Genomic DNA, 19,422 nt, shown 5'->3' on the forward strand with positions numbered 1-19,422 from the left:
TGGGTTTAGGGGATAAGAAATACAAACTCAGTGAATGGGAACATATAGTATGAAGCTGACAGATGTAGAGGTACAAGTGCTGAAACCCTGGATTGAGAAATACAGATAGTATGGCTATCAGCCTTACTAAAGTGATTAGAGAAACTTAATTAATGCCTAAACTAGTTAACACCTAAGAAAAGTAAAACCTTTTGTTATAACCAACAGTCTCCTATATTAATGGAACACTTAATTTAACAAGATGGAGCTTTTTTACATCACTTTGACCACACATGGTCTCATTCGGAAAACAGGTTACACGTAGCTACCATAAAATATAACTTGTATCTTCCTGAGAGCATTGCTAAGCTCAAAGAAGAACTGAATGATAACTGAGCATGTTTGAGTACTTTTAGAACCATAATGTTATGCATTTATACCATGATACATCATATTTATATGTAGAGCTTCCTGTATATGTGGTTCTTGAGCATCCACGGCAATCTAAGGGGCAATACTAAACAAACACCAAAGTTAGGGACAGTGAGCTTTAAATGTGACTCTGAAAGAGGTCACATTAAAAAAGAAATGCATACCAAACAGCAATGTAGTCATTCACAGGTTCAGTTTGTAGTAAAGTAAAATTAATATAAATCCCATGGCCTGGAGAAACAACAATCAACCAAGTACAGTCCTTGGAATTTGGGTATTCATCTGGAAATCCTGGGGAATAAACTGTACCATTCTGAGCCGACACATTATAACCACAAGGAGCTGAAATGAAAACAAATGAAAAATTACTAAACACTTTTTTGCGTTAAAAGTGATGCTTTTAAATGCATTAAAATGCTATTTAAATTCTAACAGTACAACCCAGGTCTTAAAGACATCATTTTTTCTTTGGTTGCTTGCTTCTCTGAAATAAAAAGTAATTTTTCTGATGTGTTTCAAATTGTACTGCTTAGAATCAGTCAAAATCTACTGGAGATGCTGCTTCTATAGAAACAGTTATAATATATTTACATAGTGGCATTTATTTGCATTCAAAACAAATAACAAATAAGCAAGAAAAAAATCTTCCATGTTTTCGTAACACTTAACCTTAACTGAACTGCAAATGAGTTCTGAATAAATGGCTGATTGTGCTTCCATTAGCACAAACGTCATCTAAACTTTATTTTTGACAGTTTTAGCCACATTTATAGATACTTCAATTGAGGTTTGCATGCTGATAATTATTTTTGTCAAGTCCAGTGAATACAGAGGCACAAATTAGAATATTCTTGCTGAATGAGATCTGTAGGCAAGTCCAAAGTATGAAAAGATGGCTGACTTAATTCAATGGCAGAAAATATATAACTGTATCTTTGAATCACAGAGTTATTAAAGAATGCAAAAGACCTCCAAGATCAACCCTCAAGACCAACTCTCCACATGCCACCATTATTGACCATGAAATCATGTCTCCAAGTACTATGTCTCCACATTTCTTTATGACCTCCAGGGTCAGTGAGTACACAACTTCCCTGGGCAGCCTATACCAATGCCTGACCTTGTTCTGAGTAGAAATTTCTCCTAATATCCAACCTGAACCTCCTCTGGCATTACTTAAGATCATTCCCTTATCCAGGGAAGTTGTGTCTCTATGTTTTGGAACCCGGGTAACCACATCAGCTTTCTAGATACATGAAGTCTATCTGAGAGTGAGAACTCAAGAAGGCTAGCTTGCTCTGCACCTCAGATCTGCATTGCAATGGGCAAAACCTCCCTGGGACCGTGTTTCTGTCCTTCATGTAGGAATGTTCCTGGCATCTGTGTGATGTTTTCTTGGTACACAGAGCAAGTGATTTTCTCAAGTTCTCTAGGGAACCTCCTAGAAATGTTATATGCTCACAGGAATAGAGCTAAGAAAAAAAAAAAATTGAGAAATTATGTTTTGGCACAGATTCATGGATTTATATCTCCTGTGCTAATCACAGCATGCTATCTCACGTTCCCACTAAGCTTTCCACTCCCTAATCACAAAAACCAGCATGAAAGATAAGTTCACTAACAATACAGTCATTCAGACAGGTTTTAGCTCTTTAAATACAGAAATATATGCTCTCTTTTCCATCTGTTTTGATAAAATGGCTGAATGAAGATGCAGGCATGGTAGACATATGGCCATTACACTCTACAGCAGAAGACTGAGACCTTAATTGCACTTGTGGAAATTCAGTCTAGCTCTGGAACTTTTCTCAATAGCTCTTACCATGAAGTTTACGTAATTACTATCAGGGTTCCTATGACTCTCCTTCATACTTGCTTTGTTTCCTTTTCTCTTCTCAACATGTGATGAAAAACAAAATACAAAAAGAAAAAAAGGGGGAAAAAAAAAGGAAAGAAAGGAATAATAGTAATAAAAAACAAAAATGTAGAAATAAAAGGACAATGGAAAGTGAAAAGAAGAAGAAAAAAAAAGGACTAAGAAATGCAGACGTGTCACATTTTCTATATCATTTAAATTAGTCATGATCTGTTATGAGGTTGGGATAGTTTCACAGTTTTATGACTTTTTGTTATTGATATTCCACATCATAACATCATGTAGTGCATCGGGAGTAAAAATGTTAATGCTCCAGCTCCATGGATCATCGATAGTTCTGGGTATACCTGTCTCAGAAGAGAAGAAGAACTACATACCCCTGAGAACATTGTGTTGCTTTGAATTTTCATGTTTTTCTGCTCAGAGGGAAAGATAAAAACTGTTTGTGTGTCACAAGACACACTATTTCCTTTTGGTTTCTTGTCATGATGGAAATAAATCATTTCAGTCTGCTTTAATTCTTCCTAGATGGTTGTTTAGCCCCAATCACACTTCAATTCTACACAATGATACTGTTTCTTCATAACATCCTTTGTGAGACTTTTGTTAAAGTCTCTAAATGAAAGGCTACTTGTATCTTTGAGATTTTTATCTAAAACATAAAGTCTAGGTAAAAGCTTTACACTGGAAAATTTTATGTGCTACACTGCACATTACCCCACTCAAAACAAACAAACTCACACACAAAAGAAATCCTTAGGAAAAAAAAACACAGTTGTCATAATCAATACAATTTGGAAGATACTATTAAAAACTATAAATCATTGCTAAGGAACATGACTGACAATTAATATCTGAGCTTTAGCCTCCTACAGATTATCAAAAAGGTACAGTTCTTCAGCAAAAGCTACCTTACAAATATGTAAACAGAAGTCTTTAAGTACTACCAGCTCTGAATCAAGCAAACTCTTAGATTACCTTCACATCTGGGGAAATGATAGTTCCAATTCCTGTTGATCCCATGTTGGCACGTGAGAACAGGTTGCCCCCTCAAAACATATCCAGGATAGCATTCAAATGACACTGATTGACCTACACTGTAGTCGGAGTTGACTATATATCCATTCAAAAAAGGAGGAGGATCTGGGCAGTTCTGTAACTCATAAGCTGGAAGAGAAAAGGTACTTTTTAATGCTTAGTGAGCTTCCAACACAAGAAGTACCCATTAATATAAATTCCATACTGCATTTCATAACTGGTCAACAGTGTAACACTGCCAAAATTCAGTGTAAGAATGAATAACACACATAATCAATAAGTAATTAATCATCCATTCGAACCATTCAAATCTTGATGAAAAATTTAATGAAGATAATAATTTAATGATGAAGAAATTAAATAACAAGCTCGAGACAAAGCAAAGGAAAAATCAAAATCTGGAATAGAATGAATTACTGTTTTAGAACAGAACAGAATAATTAAGTTGAAAGATATCTTCAGAGATCATAAAATACAAATGTGTAACCACAAAGCGACATTTGTTTTGGATTTCCTCGATTGTCAATAGAGAGAAACTGCACCTAAAAGGCAGTGGTAGTTTTCATGGGTAATAGCAGAATAAAATGGAATAGAACAGCATAGCATAAAATAGCATAGCATAGAATCAAACACTTCTCTAGAAAGCGTGTATCAGCATTCAGCCACTCACAGTGTAATTTTTATTTTTATTTTTTTAATATCCAGTCTGACACTCCTCTGGTGCAGCTTTGTGCCGTCCCTTCATGTTCTGACATTGTTTCATAGGAGTAGAGCCTGGCAGCTCTCCCCTGTGCTTCCCTCTTCAAGCAACTGCAGAGTAGTGAAGTCACATCATCTCAGCATCCTCTTCTCCAGAGTGGACAACCCAAGTGTCCTCAGCATCTCCCTATATGATGTCTTCCAGTTCTGTTACCAGCTTTGGTGTCCTCTTTTGCATGGTTTTAGGGACCTTAACACCATTTTTATATTGTAAAGCCCAATCTGCACACAACAGCCAAAGTGAGACTTCATCAATTCTAAATATAGTGGGAGATTTACCTCTTTTGACCAACTAACTGGCTATGCAAAATGCACTCCAAAATGCAGTTTGTCCTCTTGGCTGCCAGGGCACACTCCTGGCTCTTGCTGAGGCTGCTGTCACCAGCACCCCAGGTCCGTTTCTGCTGGGCTGCTCTCCAACTAATTGTCTCCCATCTGTGCTTCTGTTCCATCCCAGATGCAGAACTTGGCGTTTTCCTTTGTTAAAATTCATGGTGTTGCTAATCACCCAGTTTCCAATCTAACATCTCTAGCACAATTTAAAGAGAAACTCTAAGAAACATTTGGTGTAGGGCACGAAGATGAAATATTCTGCGGTAGCATTTTGTATTGACTTTTATTGTCAGCTAAGATTTTTCCAAGATGATACACCATTTCCATTCTTTGACTCCAGTGTGTCAAAATATATTCATCTGAATATTTCTTTTAAGAATTATCATATATTAAAACTATTTCATTCTGATTACTATTGCTGTTATTATTGCTGTTGCTGTTATTTAACCAGTGTTTAAGTATAGAATGTAGGCTTTCATCAAATGCAATCTAACAACAGTGAGGTTTCTTGTGTCTGATTAGACAACCATCTGTGGCTGAAAATGATAGATTAGAATATAAATTATTAATTTTTTTAATAAATTTCTAGGCTCAGATCTGGTGCTCAAGTTCTGGGAAGTAATAGTTTTATAACAGGATATCCAAGACACATGGAACTCATTCATTTAATAATCAAGATGGTTATAGCTATAGAGTACATCAGTGTGACACAATTTTATGAGTAGATCAAATGTTTTCTTAAACTAGATTCAGCCTCCATTTAAATTTGTCAAGACTAAAATCAAAACAATCTTTTCCTAGATGCAGCAACATTGAATTCAAAAGCTTTACACAGTGAAACTAATAATAAATCTGACCACGAGTAGCAACATCGCAGTTTGTACATCAATTAGACTGTAAATTAATTCAACAATAAATCAGTACACAATCATAGCTATTGTTGAAATATTTTCACTCATAAACAGTATAGTAACTATTCTAATAACGTATAACTTTATCATTCATTAATTAAAATTTTATGAACTGTAATATTTTCACAAGTTACTGTATTTTTTCATATACATTATGCTATACAAAAATAGTCACCTGACCGAAGAAAGGTAGACAGAGAACTAATGGAAGAATATCAAGCCAGTGAAAATCAGCAAGATGTCAAAAATCAACAAAAATTTACCAAGGAAAATGTTCCTTCTAGAGATTCCTATATATTTATGTTTTCAAAGGCCTCAAATAATAAAATTAATATTTAATTAATACAAAATAGCATAATGAACATTTAGAGAGATCCTTTATTAATAAAATTCACTGAGATACAAAGATAATGTGACAGTATAATTTTGCACATTGGAGATATATTCTTTAAAATATTTAAATAATAAGTCGTTCAACAGGAACCAAAAAACATGAGTTTTATAAAATTGTTATGCAGAATCATTCATAGAGGAGCAACTTCACATAGACAGGATAGCAAGTAACTGTCTATTAAGTAACTATTACTGAGAAAATAAATGTCTTAAATTCTGAGCATTTAATTTACATTTATGAAGTACTGCAGTCAGAAGACAGGAAAGTTCAAATGCAGAATAATTGCAGTGTGCTTATATGAACATAACTTTAAGTCCATGCTCTAAATGGAGAGTAAGAGAGATGAAGAACATATTTTTGAAGTATTTTGTTATTTTTTCAAAGCTAATCATGACAATATAACAATCTAAATCTTCAGTTTGAGAATATACACTTACTACTATCAATTAGATTATTTAAACAAACCATTTCAGGGTAATGAAGCAAAATGTTAAGTACGCTGTGGTTAACTCCCTACTTAAAGTAAAGCTTGTACTTAATTGCTTCGCTGAGTATAGGTACTGTCATGTTGCAAGTTTCAGAACTATTCTGAGATCACCAAAGAAACCAGACACTCCTTCCTTCAAATAACATTTTTTTTTAATAATTAAAGTTTAACAATCAGAATTAATTGCTACTGGAAAGAAGATACAAAAATCTTTATTCTACCCTAATTAAGGTTCCTTAAAATATTGTGTTAAATCTCATTAATTTTTAATAGTATTCTTACTCTTGGTATCATTATCCAGGTAGTGCTATTAAAGTTAATATCATGAACACAATTATGAATTTATTAACAGCATCATTAACAGCAGAGGACTAGAAAGGTTATTTAAAATTAAAGAACCTAGTAAGACTAATTTATAAAATTATGTAGAAATCTACTTTGAAATTAAATTAAAAAAAAAAGAATTACTCCAGTTCTTAAGAAAGGTAGAAAGGAAGATGTGGGCAACTACACACCGGTGAGCCTCACCTCTGTGTCTGGGAAGATCATGAAACATATCCTCCTGGAAGCTATGGTGAGGTTCACGCAAGATAAGGACATGCTCTGAGACAGCCTGCACAGTTTCACCAAGGGCAGATTGTGCTTGAGCAATCTATTGGCCTTCTATGATGGAGTGGTGGCTTCAGTTGACAAAATAACAGTAATTTATGTCATCTACCTGGACTTCTGCAAGGCCTTACATATGGTTCCACATCACATTCTTAGCTCTAAATTGGAAGGATATGGATTTGAAAGGTAGACTTATTCAGAGGGTAAGGAATTGGTTGGATGATCACAGACAGAGCATTGTGATCTATGTCCAGGTGGAGGCCAGTCATGGGAGGTGTATCCTAGGGATCTGTCTTGGGACTGTATTTTTTTTAACATGTTTATCAATGATATGAATAGTACAATCAAGTTCACACTCAGTAAGTTGCTGATAACATTAAACTGAATGCAGCTGACACAACAGAAGGCAGGCCATCCAAAGGGAATTGAAGCTTGAAAGGTGGGTGCATGTGAACCTAATGCGGTCCAAGAAGGCCAAGTATAAGAGACAGCGGTTGGGACAGGACAATTCCAAATATACCTGTATATGTATATACACAGACTCAATAGGCTTGAGGCCCTCAGGTCAAGAAAAATGTGAATCTTTTGGCATAGGTGCAGAGGAGGGCCACTAAAGATGGTCAGAGGGCTGGAGTACCTCTCCTACAAAGAAGGCTGATGCAGTTGGGCTTGATAGCTTAAAGAATAGAATGCTCTAAGGAAATGTTATCTCCCAGTACTTAAAGGAAACTTATAAACAGGAGATGAGCTCACTTTTTTACATGAGGAGAAAGTGATGGGACAAGGAGGAATGGTTTTAAACTAAAAGTGGGGAGATTTAGATTAGATGTTAGTTAATAGTTAGAAAGACAGTAAGCACTGAGATTTTAACGCTCTGATTGTACAATATTTTTAGGAGATGAACACGCTTGAAAAGTAATACCTTTACCTATTGGTTAATTTGTTGCAATACTGGTAACTTTTTAGACTTAGTATGGTCTCAGGCTTTTCTAAGTCTCACAAATTAATTTAAGAAAAACACATTCCATTGAACTACATAAATAGGAAACACAGGAACAACTCAGGCAAAAGAAGAAATGCTAGAAGAACATCACATTCATCCTTATAATAGGAGAAAAAAATATATAAAAAATAGACACAACAATTAAAAAATAAAGCCTATCTTTTAAAATTCTGGTTAGAGATACATAACGCTTTCCCCCTATTGTAAAGTAAATAAATATGTAGAGAAAATTTTGGGGGTTTTTCTAGGGTTTCTTTTAGTAAACACAGAACCTCTGCTTAAAGCAGATTATAGTGAATTTGGCAGTCAGACAGACAGAGGTGAAAGCACTGCACAGGAGAAGAATGCAGTTAAAAAAAAAAAAGAAAAAGGTTTAAATGTGAAGATAATGTGACCTCTGGTAAAAATCTTGTAGATACTTTATAAATTATTAGAGTAACAGTAAGTGAGGTGATCCATCTATCGTATTTATAGGTCACTCAATTAATTTGCTTTATAGTTTTAACACAAATATAAACTATATTTTTCTCTAGACTTCTGATATAAATAACAATATAATAACATACACATCAATACAATAACAATATAATCACAGTGCAATTTGTTACTCAGATATCATATATTATCCACAAATTCTGATATAAAATCTCAAAAAGAAAGACTTTTTTTATTAGTGTCATGACCAAAGACGTATTTTTCTTATGCAGTTATATATATATATATATATATATATTTTAACAGCAGGAAAAAAACAAAAACAAAACCAAACCAAAGCAAACAAAACAAAACCAACCTCTAGAGCCTGAAAGACTAATACAGAGGAAATCTGCAAGAATGATTTAATTCTGGCCCTCATGGTTGTCAAATATTTGAATTTTAAAATGATCTCTTGTATTGAAATTTGGCATTTCCTTTTGCAATTTATTTTCCAGTGGTGAGAAAAGAATGTAAATCACACAAGGAATATTACTGATTCTCTGCTACCTTGTTTTTATGATTTAAATATATTGATTTTATGATTTAGAAGTATTTCTATGTTACACAAGCATCAGGCTGACTTATTTTGCTAATGCTACAAAAATCTAGTACACTTCAATGTGGAAATAGCTACTTTTTAGAAAAGTAGCAGACTACTGAGAGCATAAACACTCGAATAGGTCTACTTAACATCATTTTTGCAGACGCAATGTACCAGCAATAAAATTGCAAGACATGCATTAATTTTGTCCTGAGTTATAAAATCATTTTCTATGAGCCCCCTCACTTCCATTTGTATTTCCCTCTTAGGACAACTTCTGAAATCGTATTTAGAAAAAAAAGCTGGTTTTCAAATGGATCCCTTTTTCCTTCCAAGATTCTGCTATCTCCAAAATTCCATCATAATTACCATTTTGCTAGACAGAATTTGTAAGATTTAATAGGTATAAATTATATTATGTACATGAATGTGCTTGAGAAGAAAGAGTTTATTAGAACTTTTTCTGGTATTTCTTGGAACACATTGCTCTCCTAGTGTAACAGGGTGAGGGATTCTCACCTCATACTCAGCTTTACAGTATACTGAAAATCAGAACAGAATAAATTCCCGTCATAGGAATTGCAATTCACTCAGTAAAGATTATGTAAATAAAATATTTACCTGTTTCCATTAAAGAAGACAGTCCAAAAGAGAATGTAGAAAAAAATATGTCCCAGAAATATTTAAATGCTGGAATAACAAACTATAGCCAGGTATTAAAAGCCACAAAGATTTCTTTCAGCTGTTAGACTAATTGTATTATTCTGTCTCCTAAATTCTGTAGTTACTTTTTCAGAGGCCAGAACATTAATTTCTCCTGACCTAGGACGACTGACTGACTTACTAAAAGAAAAATTAACAGTAAAACTAATAAGAGATGAAGAACAAGGAAAGAGAGATGTTTTGGAGCAGTAAAGACCTAATTTTTCAAGTCCAACTGCAGCAACCACAGATTGACTAAAAGGAAGAGGGAGAAATCCAGCAGTCTAATTTCAAAATAACTGGGAAAATTCAGAGACAAACGGTAAGATAACTAAATAAAAACATCAATAGGTGCAAGATTGAAAAGGAAAAATCAAATACCAAAAGCAACCTGCACTTTGCGTGAAGAAAATTAAGCAGCTGTTATACATTTGGCATGAAAAAAAAACCAAAAACAACACACATTAAAATTGCCCAGATGTAAATCACTGGGATTTGCTGTCAGAGCACATCAGGAGAATCACAATCAAGAAATCACAGTACTTCAAGATCTTATTCTTAGATCATAAATAGCTTGAATCAGCATTACACATTCTACATAGTACCAGGCAAGTTATTTGTGCTTTATATGAACTATACAGTATGACAATCTTTTGACGAATTACAAAAGGAGAAATGGTAGTGAGACAGCTAGTGCAATCTCAAAATGCAGAGGCAGCAGAGTGAGTTAGTGTTATCTAAAGAAAAACAAAAACATTGAAGTATTTTCATTTTGAAAAAGCAGAAGATCGAAACCTTGTAGAATGCAGAAAAGGAGGCAGATGGAAGAGGGAGGATATGTTGAGTGAGTATATTTGATATATACTAATCACTTAAAAATAGAATTGACAGTGTTAGCTATAATCCTCATTAGAAAAAAAATCAATGAGAACCTTGTAAAATAAGTCAATATTCTCTCCAGAATAATGTATAGGTGTGTATTCTGTTGAGTATAATTTTTTTCAAGTTTAAAACTAATTATGTTTTGTTGGTTTTTTTTTGTAATTCATAGACTAAAACACTGTTTTCTCCAAAAAGCATTTAGGAATGAGTCACCACAGTCTTTTAGAAGTGAAGAGTATTACATAAACTGAACTGAGTGATTGTCTTTACTGCAGAAATTGTTTTGTTTATCATTCATGGGGATGCATTCAGTAACACAAATACATCTAGAAATTAGCATTTTAAGAAACAAAGTATTGAATACTGATAGTATTTTGTATTTCAAATTCAAATAATTCAAATGTCAGTCGTGAGTTAAGTATCTTCTTCCTGGCTCTGAATTTTCTGTCTTCTATTGACTATTGAGATAATCACTTAAGTCAGTATATTCTTATCAAATTATTATTACTTTTGAGAGCTTCATGGCTTTTTTTTCTAGATTTTTCATATAACTGTGACATTGCCAAATGCATGTTTCCAAATTTCTATGAAATATTTTTTGATTGTTTTCCTTTATGCCAGAAATAATATAACAGAATCTTATCCTTCACTTAAAAAGTATTTCCTGTCATGGCTATCTAATTAAAATTTTTAATATTTCATAAAACATTGTTCAGGTTTTATAGGCATCTGTTTCTCTATTTAAATGAGGACAAGTTTCCAATGAATTGACAGTGAATGAATTATGATAACATTTATGTCATTAGCTGACAAGTTGAAACAGGGAGAAACAGCAAGAAAGCAATCAAAAGGAGGTTATATTAACATGATAGGATTAAAGTAAAATAAAACCAAAAACCAGTTTATGTCTTTCCCATATTGTCATTTACCTCTGATCAGATAAAGTAATATTTTTTGGACAAAGGAGAGAATGGAAGAAGAAATGAGTAATTCTGACCTCAATTCATCAACCTTTTAAAAATATGCAATAAAGTTAATGTAATGGATTTCTAAAATATTAGGGGTACCTTATACAAAACTGTTTTTTTCTCTGTGAGAACATATTTAAGAAAAACTAAAACAAACAAGCAGACAATCAAAAAACACTGAGAAGCAGCTGTGAGAAAATGGGAGGAAAAGCCCTGAAGAGATCAAGTAGGGGGAGAATTTGCCCCAGGCACTGGAGCAGAGATTCCCCTGCATTCAGCTGCGAAAACAGCAATGAAGAAGGTGAAGGTATCCTAAAGGAAAATGCTGCCTGCAGAGAGCCTCAATTGAGAAGGTTCCTGGTCAGAATTGCAGTCCATGGTTGACCTGTGCTGGAGCAGAACATTCTTGAGAGATGTACTCCATTGCACAGACTTATGTTGCAGCACTTCATAAGGAACTGCAGCATGTTGAAATCCCACACTATGAAGAACTTCATGAGGGAATTTGTGGTGGAGTGAGTGAAAAAGCAGGAGGAGGAAGTAGAAACAGATGATGAAGTGCTACAAACTGACCATAGACCCCATTCCCCTGCACCACATGGGGAGCAGAGGCAGAATAAGGAGAATGGGAATCTGCTGTTTTTCATTTACCTTCAATTCTCACTGCTCTATCCTGTTATTAACTGGCAATAAATTAATTAAATCTTCCCCAAGCTTGGTCTGGCTTGCCCTTGATGGTAACCAATGAGTGTCCTTATCTCTACCCATGAGCTGCTTCAGTGTCATTTCTCCTCCTGTTCTGCGTAGGAACAGAAATAAGAGAACTGCTTGGTGGTCACCTGACATCTAGACAAGGTTAACCCATCACAGTGCTATCTTGTACTTCGATCTGGACTATCATTTCCAAAATTATTCACAAACATCGATGTCTTTACTAAAACACTGAACGCCATGTACAATAAATCCATTTTCTTCAAGATAAAGAAGAAGACATAAAAATAGAAAAGATATTTTGACTAAAAAGCACACAAATTATTTTCATGGCCCCTTGCTCAAAGTGTCATAAAATAATGATCACATGAATATGAACGTATGCTTTCAATACAAAACTTAGCTGAGCAAGATGGAATATTCCCTCCAAATCTGTAAGTATTCCACAAACAATTTAAGATTTAACTCTTAATTTCATGATATGAATTTCTGTCAGTTAGGACTTATTCAAATCTATTTGAGCTTTAAAATATCTATTGATTCTGTAGATCTGATCTCTTACTATATATCTGTATGTAAATGCAAATATCTACATTTTATATAAATATAGGCTTACTTGGATATATATTAAAATCTTAGTTATCAAGTTGGTAGCCTAAAACAAGGTGACATCACGCTAGTCATAATAGTTTGTTAATCTATTCAGATCCTACAATAAAATTTAATCACTTTCATTAAGATTGTTTCAAAATTTTTGAAATATGCACAGTCATGAAATTTTAATGTTCTTAATGAAAAAAAAAAAGAGGCAATGCAGATGATTAAAAAATCCAACCAAAGACCATAAAAATGTCACATGTTCAAATACTGAATATACCACTTGACAAATTAGATACAGAATAGTTTTCAGTTTGTGTTATTTTTCTACACCTTTACTGCTCATATTTTACTTCAAAATACTCATTCATTATGTCAAGTATAATAAAGATATATAAACTGGAAAACAAGACAGCAAATCAACTGGTACTATGAAAGAATAGGCAGCATTGTACAGTAACACTACTCTAAAATAGGATGGAAGAAGTTACTAGCTACATGACTTTTCAGCAAATGACATGCCCTTGGCTTCAGGTTTTTACATCAGTAAAACCAAGATTTCAGTTCAATTGTGAAAGACCTTAACCTACGGATGAGACAAAACAGAAATTCAATTTCCTTAATCAAGCATTTTAAAATGTTACAAAATATGAGTAAATCATGAGTAAGTTAAAAATATCTTGTACAGCTTTGGTTTTCATTTTTTACCATAAGTTTCACTGTGATATTTCTAGCTTACCTTGGTATGTCAACTTAAATCCTTGCCTGTTTTCCGAGTGATCACTGTAAAAATGGACAAGTGTTTCATGAGTAGTACTTAGCAAAGGTGATGGGAGTTCCATTCCACTGAATTGGCCAATCATAGAACTAGTGTGGTAAGGTCCATTCTGAATTTCAAGAAAATCATGATTTGCTTCAGTAGAGAAATTTAGAAATTGAATATGTGCACCTGCAGCAATAAGAAAAGAAATAAAGGAAGAAAAAAGGAAAGAGGAAAAGTGAGAGAGTGAGAGAGGAGGAGAGGAAAAAGAGAGAGAGAGAGAGAGAGAGAGAGAGAGAGAGAGAGAGAGAGAGAGAGAGAGAGAGAGAGAGAAAGAAAGAAAGAAAGAAAGAAAGAAAGAAAGAAAGAAAGAAAGAAAGAAAGAAAGAAAGAAAGAAAGAAAGAAAGAAAGAAAGAAAGAAAGAAAGAAAGAAAGAAAGAAAGAAAGAAAGAAAGAAAGAAAGAAAGAAAGAAAGAAAGAAAGAAAGAAAGAAAGAAAGAAAGGAAGAAAGAAAGAAAGAAAGAAAGAAAGAAAGAAAGAAAGAAAGAAAGAGAGAGACAAGGAAGGAAGGAAGGAAAAAGAAAGATTAAAAACATCACTTATTTCTACAGCATTTAAATACACACAAAAAAGTCATAATAACTATTATTAGCAGTATGTATATATTTCAGTCAGTACTCAATTAGGATACTTAAATTTACGAAAAAGCAGCTGTTTTGCATGAGTCAAAGCTTCTATTTTTTTGTTTGTTTGTTTCTATCATATCATAAACTTCTATATCATAATCACATATTAAAGGACCAATGGAAGAAAGCCATGAAATCAGCAACTTAGTATTTGAATCAAAGTATGGCCTGGGTTGAAAAAGACCTCAAAGATTATCTAGTTTCAACCCTCCTGCTGTGGGCAGAGCTGCCAACCAGGCTGCCCAGAGCCACATCCAGCCTTGCCTTGAATGCCTCCAGGGATGCGGCATCCACAATCTATCTGGGCAACCTGTTCCAGTGCATCACCATTTGTCGAAGTTTCTAAACCAGTCTACAGAAGCACTCAAGAAAGGAACATATCACAAATCCTGCTGTGCCATATAACTTTCAGATACTCCTGAAATAGCATTTTTCTACAGCAGAACAGGCCTTTGAAGAGCCTGTGGTGAAATAAAACAAAATGATTGAGTTTAAGTGATGTGAAATACTAAATGTTTCTCCCCCACTCTCTTATTTAGCAGTAGAGATACATTCTTCATTCCATAAGAATATCACATATATTAATCATAAGTGTAAGTACCACATTAACTTTTGTTCTATAATTTCTTTCCTTTCCCTAGTAAATTCATATCTAATCATTTACACAAAAAGAATATATATATAAATTCACAGGAGGAGAAATTAAATAAATCATTAAATAAACTGTTAGGCCACTGATAAGAATATAGAATTTTTAGCCTTAGTATCTTTTCTGCAATGCAAGAGATATAAGAATATTTCAGTTCCTGAATAGGAAAATTTATTCCAAGGCTATCAATAGAGAGACACATACAGAACACATCAAAGTCTCAATATCAGACATCTCCTATATGGTGTCTGATATGGTTAGTTTAACTGGAATGAAGTCACCTATTTTACAATGCTTTTGAGATTTAAGATGAGGTAGAACACCAAGCAGCCTAAAGACATCTTGTTGTCAGGATCAGGTTTTAATGATTCATACTAGACATTTGATGGTAACCCCATGGGACGTCTAAAGAGATTTGATAGGTCCTTAACATTATACTTACATTGCTTGAAGTGAGAAGCAGCTGATTCTACTTCCTACATACACAGAAAATAGGTACAAGTTTTCCAGTACCTTAAGGGGGCCCACAGGAAAGCTGGGGAGAGACTTTTTATAATGGCATGAAGCAACAGGATGAGGGGAAATGGCTATAAATGGAAGAGGGTAGATTTAGACTACATATCAGGAAGAAATTATTTACAGTAAGGGTAATGTGACACTGAAATAGGTTGCCCAGAGAGGTTCTGGATGCCCCATCCCTGGAGGTGTTCAAGGCCAGGCTAGATGCAGTTTTGAGCAACCTGGTCTAGAGGGAGGTGTTCTTGCCTACATCAGGGGGTTGAAACTAGATGATCTTAAATCCCTTCCAACCGTAACCATTCTATGTTTCTATGAAAAAATTTAGCCTAATGTTATGTAATAGTCTCTAGTGAGCCACTGAATGCCTTTAAAAATGGAATCAATCTTCTTCAGTAACTTACAGAGTTCTGAGAAAGAATTTATACTGCTAGCTGTACCTATATTCTAGCTGGTAACCTTTCACAAGTGGCGTTCCCCAAAGGTCAGTACTGGGGTCTGTTCTGTTCAATATCTTTACTGATGACCTGGACAAGGGAATTGAGTGTGCCCTAAGTAAGTTTGCAGATGACACCAAGATGGGAGGAAGTTAGGAAGGCTCTAGAGAGGGATATGGATAGGTTGGATCAATGGGCTGAGGCCAGTGAAATGAAGTTCAAATAGACCAACTGCTGGGTCCTGCACTTTGTCTACAATAACCTCAGAAAACACTACAAGCTTGTAGAGTGTCTGGAAAACTGTATGGAAGAAATGGACTTGGGGGTATTGGTCAACACTTGGCTGACCATGAGCCAGCAGTGTGCCCTGGTGGCCAAGGTCAATGGCATCCTGACTTGTATCAGAAGTTGTGTTGCCAGCAGGAGCAAGAAATGATCTCTGTACTCAGCACTGGTGAGGCTGCACCTTGCATACTGTGTTCAGTCTGGGGCCCCTCACTACAAGAAAGGCATTGAGACCATGGAGTGTGTCCAGAGATGCACAACAAAGCTGGTGAGGGTTCTGGAGAACAAAACTTACGAGGAGTGGCTGAGGGAACTGGGATGGTTTAGTCTGGAGAAAAGGAGGCTCAGGAAAGATTTTATTGCTCTCTCCAACTACCTGAAAGGAATTTGTGGTGAGGTGAGGGACTAGAAGGAATGGCCTCAGTTTGTACCAGGGGTGATCAAGTTGGAAGTTAGGATTAATTTCTTCTCCAAGAGTCAGAAACTGGAATGGGCTGCAAAGAGATGTGGTTGAGTCACTGTCCCAGGTGTTCAAAAACGTTTTCATATTGTACTAAAGGACATGATTTAGTGAGGAAATATTAGTGTTAGCTGGATGGTTGAACTGGATGATCTTGTAGGTCTTTTCCAACCTTGGTGATTTTCTGATTTCATGATATTCTTCACAGGAAAAAAAAGGGTACTATAAAAGTAAGAAGTAGATTTATCAGTGACTTTTTAAAATTCAAGCTAAAACAGACACATTGCACACACACACACACAAAAAAAAAAACCCTTTGATTTTTTAAAGTTTTTTTTAAATACGTTAATTCAAGTTAGAGGACATAATATCACTCAAACCTTAATTCTACTATTGTAATTAGCAATTTTATAAGTCAAATTAAGTGGTTTCTACACAAAATCATTACTTACATAACATTACACAAAATAGAACTAAGAGCTAAAGAAAATCAATTATTATCCAGTCTGACTGTAATTGTACTATTTCCTGCTCTAATCTCTGTGAGACTTCCTCCCCTGCTTAAATAGTCTCTAAATAACGAGAATTTGAAGCTGAGCTAATTTTTTAATAAGTGTTAATCAATAAGAAGATACCTGTAATCACTGAAAAATCACAACTCACTTGAAAAGAGTACTTTCAATGTATTAGAAATGTATAGATTTTCACAGTGCTTTCTTTTTGACTATCAGTACATTTTCACATAATGAAGAGTACAGTATCCTCTGGAGATTTTTAGCTCCTGCAATTTTATTGTTAGACTTCATTTAAGCACACCAGTGTGCTTGCACTAAGTCAATAAATCATGGATTTCATCCAGTTACAAAGTTTGAATAAATATCAGAAAAATGGATGGAAGTAAAGGAGTATTTACTATGAGATGAAGTCACTATAAGGTTAATTATTTCAGCAGAATTTGAACAAGTCAGTACATATTCATGCATGTCCTCTTGCTCACTTTTTCTGCACAATGCTACTCATTCAGTATCTCATTAAAATAATTGAAAACAGATCTTGGACCATAATTAAATTTTGAAAGTATTTTCTTTATGTCTGTTATTTCTTTGATATGAAGGACGAATGTAGACAAACATTTGTTAGTAGACAAGCTTATACTCAATATGTTGTCCAAGATTTTGCAGTGAAAGCTATCTACCTGTGAAACATCATATCAATCACATTGACTAACCCTAGTGTAAAGACATTATCTGTGAATTATTCGAGGCACTATCAATGGTTTACAGGCTGGTTCTGCCTGAATCTGTAATGAATGGGGCGGGGGAACTCACAGACCCATTCCCCAGGAAAAGGATAAGGGGGAAAGGGAAGGGAAATGGACCTAAAAACAAAATAGTGGAAACAATCTGAGGAGAAAAGCTAATTTACTACATAAGGTATCAGAAAGCAAAATAACACAATATAATACAATATAATTGGAATTGAAGCTAATAAATGAAATAAAACAAGAGAGAGTGTCCAAAAACTGAAGGCCTTACTCTAATGCTAAAGGTGAGATGGCTAGGAGCACATATGCTGCTGGGACAAGTAGAAAGGGAAAAGAGAGTGAGAGATCTCATGACTTGCCAACTTGCTATCTTTCCCTCTGAACAGAAAACGGAAAAATGCAAAGTAATGCAAAGTCCTACGTAGTAGTTCTCATCTGAGACAAGTGTACCCAGAACTATTGATGATCCACAGAACTGGGGCATTAACTCTTTAACTCCCAGTGCTTTTCCAGTATTCTCGAATGCAATGATATATTAATTGTAAATTATCTTTTACCCATTAAAGCCAAGCAAAATCATAATCTTTTACAGTTTTAAGTTTACTGCTACTTGCAAATTTCTGAGAAGTGAGAGGGATAATAATAGGATGCAAGAAATTATTGTGCAAGTATTCCATTAAATTTTGTCCATATTTTCTGCAAATGTTGTAAAATCAGCCCAAGGCTACCTGTAATTATGATAAGTAAGTTTTACCAAGTACATACTAATAAATGAGAGGCATCTGCTTAAAAATGTCTGTTGAACTATTTTTAATCATCAGTTTTTCCTCCATCTTACTGTACCTCCTGATCAATACCTATTGATCAAATCAATAATAGCACATGTTCAAATTCAGTAACTTTGTACATATATTCAGGTATCTTGAATAGGATTGCAATCCACTGAACACATTCTTTCACACTCTTGTTTTAGGTCCTGATTTGTCTCCTTCATATTTACCCTGACCCCTTTCAAACATTTCTTGTAAGTAAGCACAAAGTATAGAAATATGATTTCTGTAAAGTTTCTGACAGAAAGAGTTGATGGGTTTCATTTTCATGCCGTATTTATCTAAACTTAACTATTATGAAACTAGTTTTAGCAGCTATACTATCCTATTAGGGGATCAGACCTAAAACAATTTACCTCATGCAATGATCTGTCCCTAATTTTGTTTTCAAACATGTCCACCACTTTTCAAAATTCTCAGCAGTGCTAGAGTATGTCTACAAGTTAACCTAGCATAACGTACTCAATGTGTAGTAGATCTTACTGCATAAATACTTACCATAGAACAAATAGGAAGCAGACAAAAATAAACTCATTTGCAGAGACAGGTGTAGCAATTTTAATATAAGTTTTTAAAATTAGCATTGAATGCACATTATGGGAGACAACATTTCACAGCAAGAAAACTTATTCAGCTTTTATTTCTGAAAATGATAGAAGAATGCTTTATACTTGAAGTTATAGATCACTTATTATCCATGACTACATTCTTTACATAAATATTATTTATTTTTGAAGATATTTTTGACAATGGTTGTAAGGTAAACCTTTTTTAGGTTTTGTTACTGTTAACTGGGAGTTGGACTATAGTTTTAGAATGCTTTTAATCAAATTCA

The 19,422-nt window shown here is 34.4% G+C and overlaps 1 protein-coding gene across 1 annotated transcript in view; it reads right to left on the reverse strand.

Moving 5' to 3' along the window:
• CSMD1 (CUB and Sushi multiple domains 1) overlaps positions 1-19,422 on the reverse strand; it is a 966,006-nt gene that overhangs the window by 92,975 nt on the left and 853,609 nt on the right. Inside the window, exons 41-43 of the mRNA XM_065730794.1 lie at positions 13,439-13,648; positions 3,266-3,454; positions 576-753 (exon numbers count right to left, since the gene is read on the reverse strand). Coding sequence (XP_065586866.1) covers positions 576-753; positions 3,266-3,454; positions 13,439-13,648 — 577 coding nt within the window. The remainder of the gene's footprint in view (positions 1-575; positions 754-3,265; positions 3,455-13,438; positions 13,649-19,422) is intronic.

This window comes from Cyrtonyx montezumae, unplaced genomic scaffold, assembly GCF_038088225.1.
Source record: "Cyrtonyx montezumae isolate F1298 unplaced genomic scaffold, pur_monq_1.0 scaffold_13, whole genome shotgun sequence".
NCBI lineage: Eukaryota > Metazoa > Chordata > Aves > Galliformes > Odontophoridae > Cyrtonyx > Cyrtonyx montezumae.